General features: G+C 43.2%; 1 protein-coding gene across 1 annotated transcript in view; it reads right to left on the reverse strand.

Moving 5' to 3' along the window:
• mrrf (mitochondrial ribosome recycling factor) overlaps window positions 1-17,102 on the reverse strand; it is a 45,566-nt gene that overhangs the window by 27,287 nt on the left and 1,177 nt on the right. Inside the window, exon 2 of the mRNA XM_080755869.1 lies at window positions 3,743-3,928. Within this exon, the coding sequence (XP_080611995.1) occupies window positions 3,743-3,926 (184 nt within the window). The 5' untranslated portion in view covers window positions 3,927-3,928. The remainder of the gene's footprint in view (window positions 1-3,742; window positions 3,929-17,102) is intronic.

Below are 17,102 nucleotides of genomic sequence, written 5' to 3' on the forward strand. Positions count from 1 at the left end.
TATCAATAATCTGAGTGCTGGTCGCTACTAATTGAAAGGGCGGAGAACTTCGTCCTGTGCGCTCAGGGTGTTTTAAGAGGCCGGAACCATCCAAATTAAGGCACTTGCACACACACGGAATCATATCAGTGGTGCAGCCTACATCTGTGTGTTTACCATCAAAACAGCTGGAAGGCATCAGCGCGGTATAGCCATTTTTTTTGTATTCACCTCCAAAAACATGGTAGTTTCGTAGGATCACCTCGATCTGAGGGCAATTTCAATGGATTGAGTTTTTTGGATGGTGTCCAGCGCGGGATCCGTTGAATGAACGTAAAATGGATGACGACCAACATGGAAGCTAAGGGTTGCTTAGTGATGATGGACGCCATAACCTAGAAACTAAGGGCTCGTCCGATAGCGTCCTATAGGCGATATTTAATCACGTTTAATAGTCGTCCTATAGCGTCTTAGGCCTGGGAGGAGTTTTAATGAACATTACATTTTAAAAAAATTAGCGAATTCTTTTGCAGAGATGCTCATTTCCATCCGTAGTCCCTTTAGGACATTGAACAAAAAGGAAAAAATAACTATCGCTTGGATTCCTCATGCATAGAAGGAAGCATGAGGTCAGTCCGCTGCCCCCCCCCCCGGGCACCCAGGTTGGCAGAGGGAGTGTAGCGCCCAGGATTAGTGGGGTTGGCGAAAGTTTGCATGTTCTCCCCGTGTCTCCTAGGGTAGGTACCCTCACAAAAAACATGCAGTAATCCTGGTCTCTAAACTGCCTCCCCCTGGCCAGCCGGGGCGCCTGATGGAGGGGAAAGGAACTGGTTGGAATAACGTGTTCCTTCCACGCGCTACGTCCAACCAGGGAAACTCCCCCCTGTCAGGTGCAAAGGAGCAACTTGGACACTCAGGCATGAAGGAAGCATGAGTTAAAGTCCGTTGCTCTCCCTATGTCCCCCATATATGGGGACTAGGTTGGCGGAGGGTGTGTAGAGCCCAAGATCACATTCGATAATTGACACAGGGGTGAAAAATGGGTTACAACATAGTGGGATAAAAAAAAAGCTGTGAAAGTGGGGATCTCCCTCAGTGTGACACCTTTGATGGAAAGAACATTTTTGACTGAAGGTAGACTTTCTGCCAGTCACCCCCCTGGATACAGATCTGGTACCATTAAGCTAAAGATTTGAGTTAAGCACAAGAAATGTCAAAGAACCAAGTGAAACAACAAATTCACTATGAAGTTTGTTTCAATAAGCTTACTGTACTTTTACAATAAGAAACGATAGAAAATAGAGTGTACGTACAGTACACAGTGGCTATAACAATATATGTAACGTACAATAACACTGTCGTGACATGGAATTCAAAGTAGTCAGAGTGTAACTACATGAACCCTAACATCTGCACCCCAACATTCTTGTCATGAGATCTACAAGCAACGCGATCTGGGAACCCATCTGCAAAAAGGAAAAGGAACAAATGAACTAATAATTCCCTTTGCATTTGCGGAGCTCCGAGTCAGTCTTGAGGGGACGTGACGAGCAACGTGACACGTGAGCTTGTAGATTGGCTATTTTCACCACCTACCTTTTCAGTTGGTAGCGCCACCACAAATTAGGTAGCACCAACTTTTTCTTTGTATAGCGCCGCAGCGCGGTATTAATTAATACATGACCTTATCACCAAGGCTAGCAAAGGTTTTCTTGGCTGAAGCATAAATGCCTTAAATTAAGCACATAACATGGGATATTTATCACTCACAGACATTCTATAGGAAATTATAATAATTAATTAACCTATAGTGCATTTTTCCATATCGTTATTATCATTTGGCTATATGAAACAGAAATAAGACACACCCCTTACCTTCTGCATGGGCATGTTCAACCTAAAGGCCAATAAGGATTAGGGCTGCCGTAATTGTCCAAAAATTGGATTCGGATATTCGTTTTAAAAACCCACGTGGATTCGAACAATTCGAGCCATTCGGATTTCGGATTTCAATTCGAGCCAATCGTTTTTTTTAATAATTATATTTACACCAATACAACCTGAGACATAACATTTAAGATCGCATTGCTGGCGCAACTCTCTCTCTCCGCGCATTGGTGTTGCTGAAAACTGAGATGGAACGGAACGCATACATTCTCCCTTCTCCAGTAAAAAAAAATTCTTAAATGAGCAATCCTACCACACAGCCTCCGTGCCTCAAAACGAGGCACGGAGGCAGTGTTAATTCTGCTGCATTATTATTATCTGTGGACTGTGGGTCTGCTGCCGACGTTATGAAACTTTTTAGCTGGCTAGCGCCTGCGCTTCGCTGTTATGCTCAAATTAGTGACCCTAAAGAATTCTGAGGCAACGTGGCTGGAGACGAGGCAGCCAATCAGAACTGCGCTGCGCTGTATAGTCTGTGTTTAGGAAATGTGCGAGGCTGCTGATTTATTCTTCAATGTATGCCGTTGTCGGCGTGTCGCGTGGCAAATATAACTAATCTACAAGCTCACAAGTCACAACGCTTACCCATGGCACCGAAAACTAATAATAATAATAAATAAAAATAAAAATTTTATTATTATTTTTAATTCGAACCTTAATTTTATATATTCGGTTATTAATTATTTTTTTTGATTCGAATCTATATTCGGATATAGAATATTCGTTGGCAGCACTAATAAGGATATTTAACACTGAGGTGCCCACGTGCCCACTCTTCCTGCACCAAATGCCACCGAATTCATAATCCTTGCCCACTTTGCTCCAGTCTTTTCTTTATGTGAAAGCTGATGTGGTTTTATTGTGAAGGGGAACGTTTCTAAACGTCTCAGCCTGCATATTTCCATGTGCTGAAACTATAGCTGATCTACAAGCTCACAACGTGTGGTGGACTCGACGCGTTGTGAGCTTGTAAATCTGATATTTTCAGCATGCAACACCACGTCGTACGACGAAGAACATACCAGGTTTCACGTGGGAGATGTATTTTGTTCGAGGCGATCATGTATGTAGCCTGCACACAGCACTATACTCGACGCAAAACAACAAGCTATTGGAAGCTATTTTTCAACAACAAGTTTACCGTGTTTGGGGTCGGGGACGAGGCGACAGTCCCCCATATACGTGCTGTGTCTGCTGTCTCCGTGAATTCAGCGGCAGCAATGCACAGCATCATGATCCCAGTTGTAAAATGTGTGCTCTCCAGGGAAAAGTGTAGGGCTGTATAGGCTACAGCTGATGCGGAAATCTTTGTTTCGTTTTTTTCGGGGGTTGATCAGTGAGCGCGCCGCTGTTGGACTCACGTGTGTCGTGTGCAGACCGGTGCAGACAGACAGGCAGAGAGAGAGAGAGCGAGAAAGACAGAGAGAGGAGGAGAGACTCGACGGAATGAGCGAGAATAAAAGTCATATTTTATTATCGCGCTAACGCCCGTGCGTCATGGTTGAGGCTGGGAGTGAAAGCAATAAGTATAGCACCGGTGCGACCTCGTTCAAATTTAACTCGCACATTAAGAAATTAAGTAGCATATATGCAACGCAATAGGTCGCACGCTGGAGCCCTGCGCCCAAGTATAGTCCTCCGGGGTATATACTGTACTTGGCCCTAACCCCATAACCCCTGAAGTATATAGGGTTTAAGTGGATAAATGACAACAGCCAGACTTGAACTGTTGTCCCCCCCCCCCCCCAAAGAACACTCATGTTTACCTGGACATTCAACCACCAACTGATAAAACGGTAGCCGATGTGATACTGACCTTTAGCCTTCTTCGTAGCATAGGACCTGGTGCAGAAATCAGGGATGCCAGTAGTACCCTTGTTGTGGCAGAGAAGTGGCGCGCTGCTGGCCCTGGCACTACCTGCCGATGAGGGACACCTGGCCAGCTGCAGCAGGGATCGGCATAGCACTGGCCGCAGAAGATGCAAATGACTCAAAGCCATTACTGTATTTAAAAAAGAAAAATACAGAGATAGAGAGAGGGCGGGGGGGGAATTAAAAGATTTCAGTGCACTGTGCCTACACATGTCGCGACCGCAGGTCGCGACATGTGTAGGCACAATGCAAGGAATAAATGCATTCGCCATGTATCCGAAGGAAGTCTGATCCAATCACTTTTAGATTTCTCCAGTTTAATCCTGAGTTTAAGTTTTTTAGTGTTCAAGATCTAATTTTAGGCATGTTTAAGCCTCGAGGAAAATCCGTGTTGAGGTTCTTAATCCACTGTTTTTCATTAAAACGTCTTTGTCCTACTGTCCAGTTAGGATTGTGTTGAAGTCCAGCGCATTTTAGAGCTCCAATGCCGTGCGCCATAAAATGTTGCACCAATCTTGTGGTTGTCTTTTTGGCATTGTTAATATTGTATCTGTGTCGTCCCAGCCTAGTACCTATTGTTTTACCTGTCTCTCCGACATATTGTAAACCACATTTTTCACATGTGATTAAATAAATGCAGTTGCTGGTTCTGGCTGTTATTTGTTGTTTAATCTCCAAGACGCGTTTTGTGGTTCTATTTTTTACTAATTGTTTGGGTTTGAAGTATTCTGGTCCCTGGCGTGCTGGTGTGTTGATTTCTTTTAGCTTGCTGTGTACTAGATAATCTTTAAGGTTTTTATTTTTTCTGTAGGCCGATATAATTTTATAATCTTTTAGAAGATCGTCTGTTCGGTTCTCAAAATTCCTTTTTATTCTGTTGTTGGCTAGTGTGCTCTGTGTTGAATAACTGGTTATCAGGGCCAATTTGGGGCCTGTATCTCGCACTTTTATTTCTAAGAAGGTTTTTTGGGCTTTCCGGAGGAAGGTCCTAGTGTATCCTCTTAGTCTGAGGGCATTAAATAGAGTTTTACAAGCTATTTTGAAATCACTTCTTTGCGTGCAAATCCTATGGAATCTTAGTAGTTGTGATTTGACTATTCCTGTGTAGGAGTGTGTCGGGTGGAATGACGTTTTGTGTAATAGGGCGTGAGTGTCTGTTTCTTTAAAGAATACTTTTAAGTCTAGTTTCCCATTTGTGTTAAAGTTTGGGCCCTTGAAGATTGTTACATCAAGAAAGTCAATCCTTTCTGTGTGTGTCACATATTTTATCGTTATGGATCTATGATGGCTATTTAAAACATCAATAAATTCCTGGAATTCTTCTTGGCTATGTTCCCATATTCCAAATATATCATCTAGAAATCTATAGTAATGTGTCGGTTTAAGTCTGCATTTTTCTAGTGCGGTCTGTTCCCATATGCTCATGTAAATGTTTGCATAAGATGGTGCAAATCTCTTTCCCATGGCCGTGCCTTTGATTTGTAAATAGAATTTGTTGTTAAAGGAAAAATCATTCTGGGTTAGATTTAAGTCTAGTAATTGGAGTATTTCCTCCTCTGGTCGACTTGTGTCTGGGTATTTACTAAAGACTTCCCTGACTGCTTGGAGTCCTGATTCTGTTTCAATGTTTGTGTAGAGGCTGTCTATATCTATTGAAAATAGAAGGGCCTCCTTTCCTACTTTAATAGCTTTAATTTTGTCCACAAAATCGTAAGTGTCTTTTATAAAACTGGGGTGTTTTATCGACAGTGGGTTCAGGAAATATTCAATAAACTCTGCTGTCTGATACGTCTCGCTGCCACAGTCCGACACAATTGGTCTCCCGGGTGGAATTTCATATGGTATTGTCCATGAATCCGGGCTTTTGTGTATTTTTGGTAAAAGATAAAATATCCTAGCCCGTGGGCTGTCCTGTCCTATTAAGTATTGGTGTTGTTTGGCGTTTATGTGCCTTTTGTCCTTAAGACTGTTTATGATGGCTATGGCCTTCGTAGCTGTCTGCATGTAAATGGGTCGGTCTAATTGCCTATAATGGTCCTGATTGTTGAGCTGTCTCTCACCTTCTAAAAGGTATTGGTGTCGATCCATAATTACTATGCAGGAGCCTTTGTCTGCTGGTTTGATAATGATTTGTTTGTTGTTGATTAGTTCCCTAAGTGCCCTGGTTGGTTCTATTGTGAGATTATCTTTTTCCTTAATGTGTCCTGGTATGCGTGTTACCGTATTCATGTCCTTCTGCATCAGTCGTTTAAGACTGCTTGGGATTAAATTCTCAGACGGTTCCCAGCTTGATTTTGGTCGAAAAGGCAGTATCTCCGTTCCTTGGTCCATTCCAAAGTGTGTAGCTAGTTTCAATCTGCGGTGATACTGAGAAAGGTCTTTCTTTAACCTGTTGGTTTGTTGTTTATAGATGTCCAGTGTCGGGACAAAGGAAAGTCCCTTTTCCAGCAGTTCGGTCTGGTGTTGATCTGGCTGGAAGTAATGGGACAGATTAATTATGTTTGACTTGCCCCCCCTCCTTTCTGGGTTTATGGGGTCTATAAGTTTAAACTAGTAAGCCAATTTACAAGCATTGCTTTGCCTGTCTCTGTTGTCCAATGTACGTTATCAGGAACCACTTTAAACTCCCTGTCATCCAATTTAGGGAGGTAATTATAGGTAATAATATTGCGATTTAGCTCTCTCATGTTATCCTTATCCTTTATTGAGAAATTAGTTGAGTAGTTGACTAAAGGGACATGGATACTTGCAGTTGGGAAGGCGTTCTGTGCTGCTGCGATGGCCTCTCTCAATGCCCTCTGCGCTTGTTTTGGAGCGTGGCCTCTCTCGTTTATCCCAACCGACAGGATGCAATAGGCTACAGTGGTGTTGCTCGGTATCCTCTCTAGTAGGGCCTTCGTATGTTGGAAGCCCATTCCTGGGTAGCAATCCACTTGCAGATCTGGTCGTGTCAGAGATGGAAGTTGGCTCATGTTTGAGTCTCCTATGATGAGGATGCTTTTCTTTGGGAATAGTCTCCAACGTTGGTTCTTCTTCCCGGTGTTGATGTGTTTGTAGACTTCCCCTGGGGTCCTTGGCTCGTCTATTTCTGGTTCATCTGATTCCTTTTCTCGGTTCTCTCCTGGGTCTGTGTTGGTCCTCCTTGGGCCTGGTCCTGTGTCCTGGGTCCGGTCCTGTGTAGTCTTCTTCTTTGTTGGTTCCGTCCTGTTGTGGTCAGTCCTCTGGGGTTTTGGCGTGCCATTTGGATTGGCTCTCCTACTTCGTGTTTGCCTCTGTGGTGGGCTCTTCTGTGGTGGTAGGGTCAGGGAGGGGAACTCTACTTCCGATAGATCCGTTCTAGGGGGGACCTGTACTATGGTTGGTGGTATTGTCTTGGAGATAAGTATGGTGGGGAACATGGGGGGGGTCGAGGTCAGAGAGGGTGGGGAGAGGGGGGCAGTGGATACACAAGGGGGGGGTTTTGGTGGAGAACGATGGGGAGTGGATATAGGTATATCAGGATCAGAGGAAGGAGGAGGAGGGGGGGGTGGGGGTAAAGTGGGAATAGGCAGAGAGACAGTAGTAGGAGGGGGAGGGGTAGAAATGACAGTTCTATTTGATCTGAGCTGTGTGATCATAAGTTGGGCTTTGTTTATCTCCAAATGTGTTAGTCTTTTCCCTAAGTTTTTTCTAGCCCATCTGATTGCTATGGTAAAGGCTTTTTTCTCCTCGTCCTCTGTTAAGTTATCTGTTAACTCTTGTTTGGTTGTGTTTAAGACTGTGGTGTAGTGTTCTTCTAAGGCTAAGATGGTTGTGTGACACCAGTGTCTGGATATCCCTTCGAGTAATAGGGTGGTTTTAGCCGTTGGTAGAGCTGGTTTTATCAAATTTATGAGTTCAAGGGTTTTCCTTGCTATACTCGCTGGTGGTCTGCTAGAAGAATTTACATTCTGCAGATGATGTGTGCTTATGATCAATTTGTTCATGGTTCTGATGGCTTTTAAGAAGTCACCTCTTTCTGTGTGGTGTGTGTGTGTGTAGGTATGTGTGTTGTATCTTACGGGACCCGATCGGGTCTGGTGTTGAGGTCTCTCTCCGGCTCTTGGGTGAGGTACTGACTGCTGGATTTGCTGTCTCTTGTTCAACCAAGGTTGGTTCTGTCTCCGGAGGACCTGTGGTCTGTGGTCAGGCCGTTGGTTGTGCGGAATTCCCTGTGACTGGTGGGGAGATCTCTGTCTGGGTCTGTTCTTCAACCAGGGCTCCTCCAGTCTAGGGTGGAATTCTCGCCTGTCTTCCGGCGGTATGGTGTTGATTCTCTCCTGGTGATATGGCTGGTTTCCAGCCCATCGTCCCGGTGGAGGGTCTCGTAGGTGTGGCCCGTTCTCCGGCCATGTATCTTCCGTGGTTCTGCGGTGGTCTCTCCATTGGTTCTTCTGATGCATGCTATAGCTATTTCGGACTGGTATTGTCCTTCTTCAGGCAGGAATGATTCTGTTAGAAGAATGATTAGTTGTGCTGAAACCCTGGTTTATATGTGTTCCTAATGGTGGGCGTGACTGATAGTCTTTGGCCAATCAGCTTTGTTTGATAGGTGTGGCTTACTTAGCCATTGTTTCACTCTGTCCAATCAGAATCAATGGGTGTGTGTTCTATTGTTCTGGATTTTTTTCCGTTGTGGTTTGGTTTTAGAAGAGACCAAATGTCTCTAATGGAGAATCAGTAATAATTATAAAAGACTTATCTCCGGTTTCCAGGTACTAGCTCAGGGGGGAATTAAAAGATTTCAGTGCACTGTGCCTACACATGTCGCGACCGCAGGTCGCGACATGTGTAGGCACAATGCAAGGAATAAATGCATTCGCCATGTATCCGAAGGAAGTCTGATCCAATCACTTTTAGATTTCTCCAGTTTAATCCTGAGTTTAAGTTTTTTAGTCTTCAAGATCTAATTTTAGGCATGTTTAAGCCTCGAGGAAAATCCGTGTTGAGGTTCTTAATCCACTGTTTTTCATTAAAACGTCTTTGTCCTACTGTCCAGTTAGGATTGTGTTGAAGTCCAGCGCATTTTAGAGCTCCAATGCCGTGCGCCATAAAATGTTGCACCAATCTTGTGGTTGTCTTTTTGGCATTGTTAATATTGTATCTGTGTCGTCCCAGCCTAGTACCTATTGTTTTACCTGTCTCTCCGACATATTGTAAACCACATTTTTCACATGTGATTAAATAAATGCAGTTGCTGGTTCTGGCTGTTATTTGTTGTTTAATCTCCAAGACGCGTTTTGTGGTTCTATTTTTTACTAATTGTTTGGGTTTGAAGTATTCTGGTCCCTGGCGTGCTGGTGTGTTGATTTCTTTTAGCTTGCTGTGTACTAGATAATCTTTAAGGTTTTTATTTTTTCTGTAGGCCGATATAATTTTATAATCTTTTAGAAGATCGTCTGTTCGGTTCTCAAAATTCCTTTTTATTCTGTTGTTGGCTAGTGTGCTCTGTGTTGAATAACTGGTTATCAGGGCCAATTTGGGGCCTGTATCTCGCACTTTTATTTCTAAGAAGGTTTTTTGGGCTTTCCGGAGGAAGGTCCTAGTGTATCCTCTTAGTCTGAGGGCATTAAATAGAGTTTTACAAGCTATTTTGAAATCACTTCTTTGCGTGCAAATCCTATGGAATCTTAGTAGTTGTGATTTGACTATTCCTGTGTAGGAGTGTGTCGGGTGGAATGACGTTTTGTGTAATAGGGCGTGAGTGTCTGTTTCTTTAAAGAATACTTTTAAGTCTAGTTTCCCATTTGTGTTAAAGTTTGGGCCCTTGAAGATTGTTACATCAAGAAAGTCAATCCTTTCTGTGTGTGTCACATATTTTATCGTTATGGATCTATGATGGCTATTTAAAACATCAATAAATTCCTGGAATTCTTCTTGGCTATGTTCCCATATTCCAAATATATCATCTAGAAATCTATAGTAATGTGTCGGTTTAAGTCTGCATTTTTCTAGTGCGGTCTGTTCCCATATGCTCATGTAAATGTTTGCATAAGATGGTGCAAATCTCTTTCCCATGGCCGTGCCTTTGATTTGTAAATAGAATTTGTTGTTAAAGGAAAAATCATTCTGGGTTAGATTTAAGTCTAGTAATTGGAGTATTTCCTCCTCTGGTCGACTTGTGTCTGGGTATTTACTAAAGACTTCCCTGACTGCTTGGAGTCCTGATTCTGTTTCAATGTTTGTGTAGAGGCTGTCTATATCTATTGAAAATAGAAGGGCCTCCTTTCCTACTTTAATAGCTTTAATTTTGTCCACAAAATCGTAAGTGTCTTTTATAAAACTGGGGTGTTTTATCGACAGTGGGTTCAGGAAATATTCAATAAACTCTGCTGTCTGATACGTCTCGCTGCCACAGTCCGACACAATTGGTCTCCCGGGTGGAATTTCATATGGTATTGTCCATGAATCCGGGCTTTTGTGTATTTTTGGTAAAAGATAAAATATCCTAGCCCGTGGGCTGTCCTGTCCTATTAAGTATTGGTGTTGTTTGGCGTTTATGTGCCTTTTGTCCTTAAGACTGTTTATGATGGCTATGGCCTTCGTAGCTGTCTGCATGTAAATGGGTCGGTCTAATTGCCTATAATGGTCCTGATTGTTGAGCTGTCTCTCACCTTCTAAGAGGGGGGGGGGGGGGGGCAGAAGATATTAGATATGTATTTCATTTAAAAAAATAAGTCTTCCAAGGATGTTTTCCATTGTCCTTTCTTTTCGCCTATTTAGGTCACCTCAATATGGTGAAAATAGAAAGCAATATCCTACATCAACCAGCAGAGGGTCCAACTGCTTAATTCATTACAATAGTCAAATCAAACTTTGTTTAACCCATTTAGTCCTGCCACCAGATTCTGCAAAATGCCTTCAAAATCTTGACAGTTTTCTGAAAAACCTATGTTTCTACATCAGTTGTTCTCAAACATGTTCATGCCAGGGACCCCCAGAATGATGTATTTGGCCACTGACCCCCATCTGAAAATATGTCCCTCCAAATATTTGAGTTAAAAGTGTTCACTGTGAAAGAATATATAATGAAAGATTTGCACCACATTTTCACGAATTTAAAAAAGAATAGCAGATCTACAAGCTTTTTCAATAGCTAAAGTGCCACATAATGCTTGAAACACCAAAAAGGGGTTCCCGTCCTGAATGGTTTAAAGAAACCATAACACAAAGAATACATCCAAGATAAAATATTACAGCTACAAGATCAAAAGTCAAGTTCTTCATCTTAACATTAGTTTGCCCCGCTACCCATTATCTTGACTATTTTGAGATACCTTGTATAAAATAGCTCAATGCTGTATTGCTGATTAGGTTAGGACCCACCGCAGTGGTGTCCGGTTAGAACTTAAACCAGGATGCTTCCACTTCTGCCTTCTCCCTTGTTATATTCTCCGACTATGCTTGTCACGCCAGTTAGATCTATCTATATATGGTTCTACCACATCTATCTGATATCAGCACTAGGCCAAATATAGGAATTGTCATACTAGACATGTCATAGGCCTATAGCCCAACGTCCTAGTCGGATATCCCCATATATGGGGACTAAATATCCAATGAGCAACTACTCAGATCCAACAACATGACTGGAAGCGAGAGTCTTCGTTACACCTTGTTTACTTGCTTAGTTAGGTACTGTACATGCCTGTGAGTATGTAAAAACTATCTCGGATAATTCAATAAACAGAACTTTTTTCTTTCAACTTCACCCATCAAACCAAACAACGTTATGTTATGATGACGTTCAGGACTAGGCCAGATCACAGCCCATATGGGGGATGATCTTTACGTCATTTCCAGGACGTCTTCACCAGTTGAAATAATATAGCTTATTCAGGGCCAGGTCTGACTTAGGGTCGATTCATACTCCTATTTTAGAGCCGAATAAAAGTCGGTTCGGCGCTGTAGAGCCTACAATTTGACGTCATTTGAGGTTCGGGGGGGGGGGGGGGGGGGGGGGGGTACCGTCCTAAAGTCGGCTCTTCGGTGCTACTGAAATTTTCTGACGAGCCGAAATTATTTCGGCACTACAGCGCCGAAACAGGAGTATGAATCGGCCCTTAGTTATGATAAATTACTTAAGTTGATCTGACTCTCGATCGGACTCTCTCTGGACATCCGTATTAGAGGGCAAGAATTTATGTTGCTTAAAATCAGGCGATAATGCTCTCGGCCAGATCTGACAAGTAGTGTTGGTTTGACTTGATCTGGGCCCAATCTAGACGTCACTAATTTGTCCAGGTCCTGACAATGTCTGCTGTCAAACAAGAGCCTACTGAACTTGCAGTACTTGCAGCACATGTGCTGCTTCTCAGGCAGCACATGTGCAGTTGGGGTGGGGGTATTGTAGCAAGAGAGTTCGCCAACCAGCAGCGCATGTTCGCCAACCAGCATCACATGTCGGGAGCAGCACATGTTCGCAAACCAGCAGCGCATGTTCGCCAACCAGCAGCGCATGATCGCCAACCAGCAGCGCATGTTCGCCAACCAGCAGCGCATGATCGCCAACCAGCATCACATGTTCACCAACCAGCAGCGCATGTCGGGAGCAGGGCTCCAGACTAACTTTTTTCACCACCGTCCCGGAACCGTCCCAAAATACAATTTGAACCGTCCCGAAGTAAATGTATACCGTCCCGGGATTTTTTTTTACAAAAAGCACCACTCAAATTCTGAAATTAATAACTGTATTCCTATTGTAATAGAAATACAATTAAGCCAAACAAATAATGTACTGCATGTATTGAATACATGCAGTATATTAATTGTCTGGCTTCATGTTTCTTCTGTAGATACACTGATTTAGTCAAAATGCTCCCAGATGAAAAATAGGGCTTGGTTAAAAATGTTAATCGAATTAATCAGAGGCTTTGTAATTCATTAATCTAAATTAATCACATTTTAATCGCATATCAATATTCGACCTGAGAACAGTGATTTTTATTTTCAAATGGATTTTGTTATTTTGGTGTAGGCTACTTTATCAAGTCCAACAGATAACGTGCAGCAATGCAGGTATATGAATACTCAAATGTCTATTACATGGTTGGCATGAGAAAACAAATAAAAACAACTTTATTAGGGGGAATACTAAGACGAAGGATCAATAAATAATAATAATAAATACAATCAATAAAAACTGTGGAATGAGAGCGTTTTGGTTTTGGTGTGTGCATTCCACAGTGTTGGGGCAGCAATTCCAGAACAATCTGAGCATTAGAAAACATCTGTTGCTTCAGAGGATATATACCAACATATTATTTAATGTCGACGCCAGCTAGCAAGCCTAGCATGGAAGCTAACGTTAAACGTTGGTGTAGTGTAGCCCCATGTCCATATGGAACCTTTCTGTGACACACAACCATGGTCTTATACACGCTTCCAACCGATAGTTTTTCAATCTAAATGTCTCATCCACGGGGCAAAAGCAATATAATTCATATGATTCCGTTGGGTGAATGTAGTGTGTGCGTTGTTGTTGTCAACGGGAGGCATACTTTGGTCCGACAGAGCATTGGTTGACGGCACGGCAAATTCTCATGCTGCTCATCGCTGCACACGAAATGTGCATTTTCAGTGTAAAAACTCCTCTCGTCCCGAAACCGTCCCGGATGAGATACATTTACGTCCCAAATAGATATTTTACAGTCCCCGGGACGTCGGGACGCCGTTAATCTCGAGCCCTGGTCGGGAGCAGCGCATGTTCGCCAACCTTTCCGCATGTTCATGACTTAATGGGACTTCGGCTCCATGGGCGGTCCCCGAAATAACATCATACCCCATTACCTTTCTATAACTTCCTCCAACTACAGTAGTATATATACATAAGACAAAATATGCACATTGTACAATACTTACACCTCACAACCTGTATACACACTTCTTTGGACATTCCAGGGAGGGGAACTCCCGTTTGGAAAACACAATGCCCATGAGCCCAAAGCCACTTCAATTCTATGGACGAGCCACCTCCCGACTGCCAACCCCTCAACCGTGAGCATGTATCACTGAACCCTATAAACATCCACACATGTACATACGCATTCAGAGACACAAAGGCTTTAAAAGGAAAAACACATGCACACACGCGCTGAACACCCCCCCCCCCCCCCGTCTTTCACAGCCAACGGGTGTGAACAGCCTGCAGTGTTATACAGCCAATGACATCCTCCATTGTCTGGCGTAGCATACAATCTTTTAGCCCTGAATGCTGCAAGAGGAAAACACGGACCCGTGTTGTGGTGTCTCAGCTGTCTCTCCCACGCAGGTGGAGAGATACTGATGGCCAAATGTATTGCCACACTTTTTACACACTGGCCACTAAAATGTGTTTGTGGTTTTTTTTTGCTCCTGTAGCCATAATAAAGGGGCCTGGCTGGCTTCACGATAAGATGACGTGAGGCTGCTGGTGGTTGTGTGTCTGTGTGTGTGTGTGTGTGTGTGTGTGTGTGTGTGTGTGTGTGTGTGTGTGTCACATGAAGCACAAATACCACATGAGCGATGTTAAGTGTAATCTGCACTACAGATCACCGCCTGCTCCATCCAGTGAGACTGTATCAATGCACTTTCATCTATATAAAGCCTGACAATGTTCGTTTGTCAACGAGCCTCAATAAACTTCCTTTTACTGGCCGATATCATCAAACCCCCACACGTAGCCTTATAATACCAACAGCATGCAGCCATGTTAACACTTCAATGCAGCCTGGTTGGTTCCACATCACTGGTGGCCAAGGTTGTCTCAGCGGTGTGTCTTTTCAAAAATAATATTGCCTTCTGAAAAGAATAGACTTCAACAGATTTGTGGAAGCCCAGACCATGGGCCGTCAGACCCAAGTATTACACATTAAATATCCATCACCCCGCCTTGCACTACTGATCATCTCCAAATAGAAAAAGGTAGATTTATATAAAGCTTTTTATGATTTCTCATGCAGGTTTCCGCTCCAGCATACTAGATTTATAATATAAATGCAAATGGCATGCATGCCAATAAATGCACTGTCAATAAATAATTTAGATTTTTAGTACTGAATGTGTAGGCCTATGACTTGTAATTAATTAAAAATAAAACAACTGTCGTAAACAACAATGATGATGAATATGATATTCTCTACAGAAATAGTGAGTCAGTGTGGGCTCAGTAGGCAGTAGTAGGCCCTTCAGTAGCAAGCACATACGCATGGCTTGGAGCCGGTTTCCTGCTGATCTGTCTTATCATGCTGTCAGTGCTAGAAGAGACGGATTAGATGGGTGGGGTGGGGGGGGTGGTGATAGATCTCCTTCAGGGGAAGTCACGCAGAAAAGGTGTAGCCCAGGTGTTCGGCAGGACATTGTAGATACATATCCTGTATATTTCAGACAGAAACGGCTGCCTGCAGCTGCAAACACACCTCGTCAGTCTCACAGGAGCCAGCTGGCAAAGCCCGCATCGTTCAAATAGAAAATCATACCGAGAAATAGTAGTGCGGTCCGGTAGGGCGGGTTGGCGAATGCTCGACTTTCTTTGCTGATGGATTGAAAATGGTGGACCCTGTTGTAAACAAGTGTTTACAACGTGTTTACGATGCTTTATCAGTGTGCCGTCCGCGGACCGAAGTAACAGTCTTTGTATTGAGTTGTGCTTTCATGTGAAATGTACTATACCCATTCTGCAAACTGTTAATAAATACTTCAATCAATCAACTGGGGATCGGCACATAATTCCGACGGAGCATTATGCGCTGCTCCCGTGCTTGCGGTTATGGTTAGGTTAGGGTTTGAGTGAGGCAGGTTGTCGTTTGTCGGACCAATGACTTAGGAGGTAGTGGTACTTCAAAAAGGAGTGCCCTTCAACCCCACAAGGCCATGACAATATTTCCTCCAAATTTCTCAGAGACTCGGCCATCTCTATAGCTCCAATCATCACCCACATAATAAACCTCCCCATCAAACAGGGACAGGTCCCCCAAGATTTAAAACTGGCCAAAGTAACCCCCCTGCACAAGAAAGGGAGCAAATTAGACCCCGGCAACTACCGCCCTATTTCTATTCTTAGCTCCATCTCGAAAGTGATGGAAAGAATAGTCTATGAACAGGTTGAAAAGTATCTTGCAATGTCACAAAAGAATGTATGTACGAACATGATCCCACGCCACTGACACATGCCTCCTCTGTTTGAGTGAATACATCAAACACAAAGTGGATGCTGGCAAATACTGCAGCATGGTCATGCTGGACCTCCAAAAGGCTTTTGACACCGTGAACCACTCCATATACTGGTTAACAAGCTAAAATAAATTGGTTTTGAAAAAGCTGCTGCTGGATGCAATCCTACATGGAGGGGAGAGAACAGATGGTGGAGGTGAACGGAACACTCGCTGATAACAAACTCTTTACACCTGGGAAAAACTGAATCCATTATTTTTGGATCAAATAGTAATCTCAGCAAGGCAGATGGCTTCTTCGTTAGAGTGGGTGACAATATTATTACACGAAAAAATTAAATCAAATTAAATCAAATCCACCCTGGAGGCAAATCTTCCCGGTGATAAAATGGCCACCAACGTAATCAAAAAAGACAACAAGACAAGATTCCTATACAGGACCTCCTCACTGGTCAACAAAAACCCCTTGAAGACCCTAACAATAACAGGAGCACTCGTACAAGGTTTCCTCGACTATGCATGCATCTCTTGGTACCACAGCACCTCAAAGGCCCTTAAAACAAGGTTCCAGACTTCCCAAAACAAACTGGTCAGGCTACAACTGGGCCTCACCCCCTCACCTGGCACTTTGACAGGCTGGAATGGCTTAGGGTTGACGACAGAGTACAGCATCTTGCAATGGGTACTGGTCCACAGGATTCTCTATAGCACCAAGATACCCATGTACCTGCATGTCTAAATACTTAATGTCAACGAAGTCCACACCCACAACACCAGAGGGAGTTCAACAAACCATATGCAACCCAGATTTGGCACAAACAAGGGACTAAATTAATTTCGCTCCTATGCCACAAAAATGTGGAATGCCCTACCAACAGTCATAAAGACATGTGAATCCCTTGACTCCTTCAAAATCGCTCTCAGAGAGCACCTAAGCTGCAATTCGAAACTGACCCTGCCCCCTTTTCCCCTCACTTAGTTTTTCCCCTTTTATGATGATTTCCTGTTTTTGGCTATATAGAAGTGTATATTTGTACGTCTCTAAACGTTATGAATTTAAAAAGGTGGACCATATTGTAAACAAGTGTAATGCTTTATGGCTCCAAAACTATGGAATGCACTTCCTATTACAATCAG

Source organism: Protomyctophum bolini, assembly GCF_963924005.1.
Source record: "Protomyctophum bolini genome assembly, chromosome: 22".
Classification (NCBI taxonomy): domain Eukaryota; kingdom Metazoa; phylum Chordata; class Actinopteri; order Myctophiformes; family Myctophidae; genus Protomyctophum; species Protomyctophum bolini.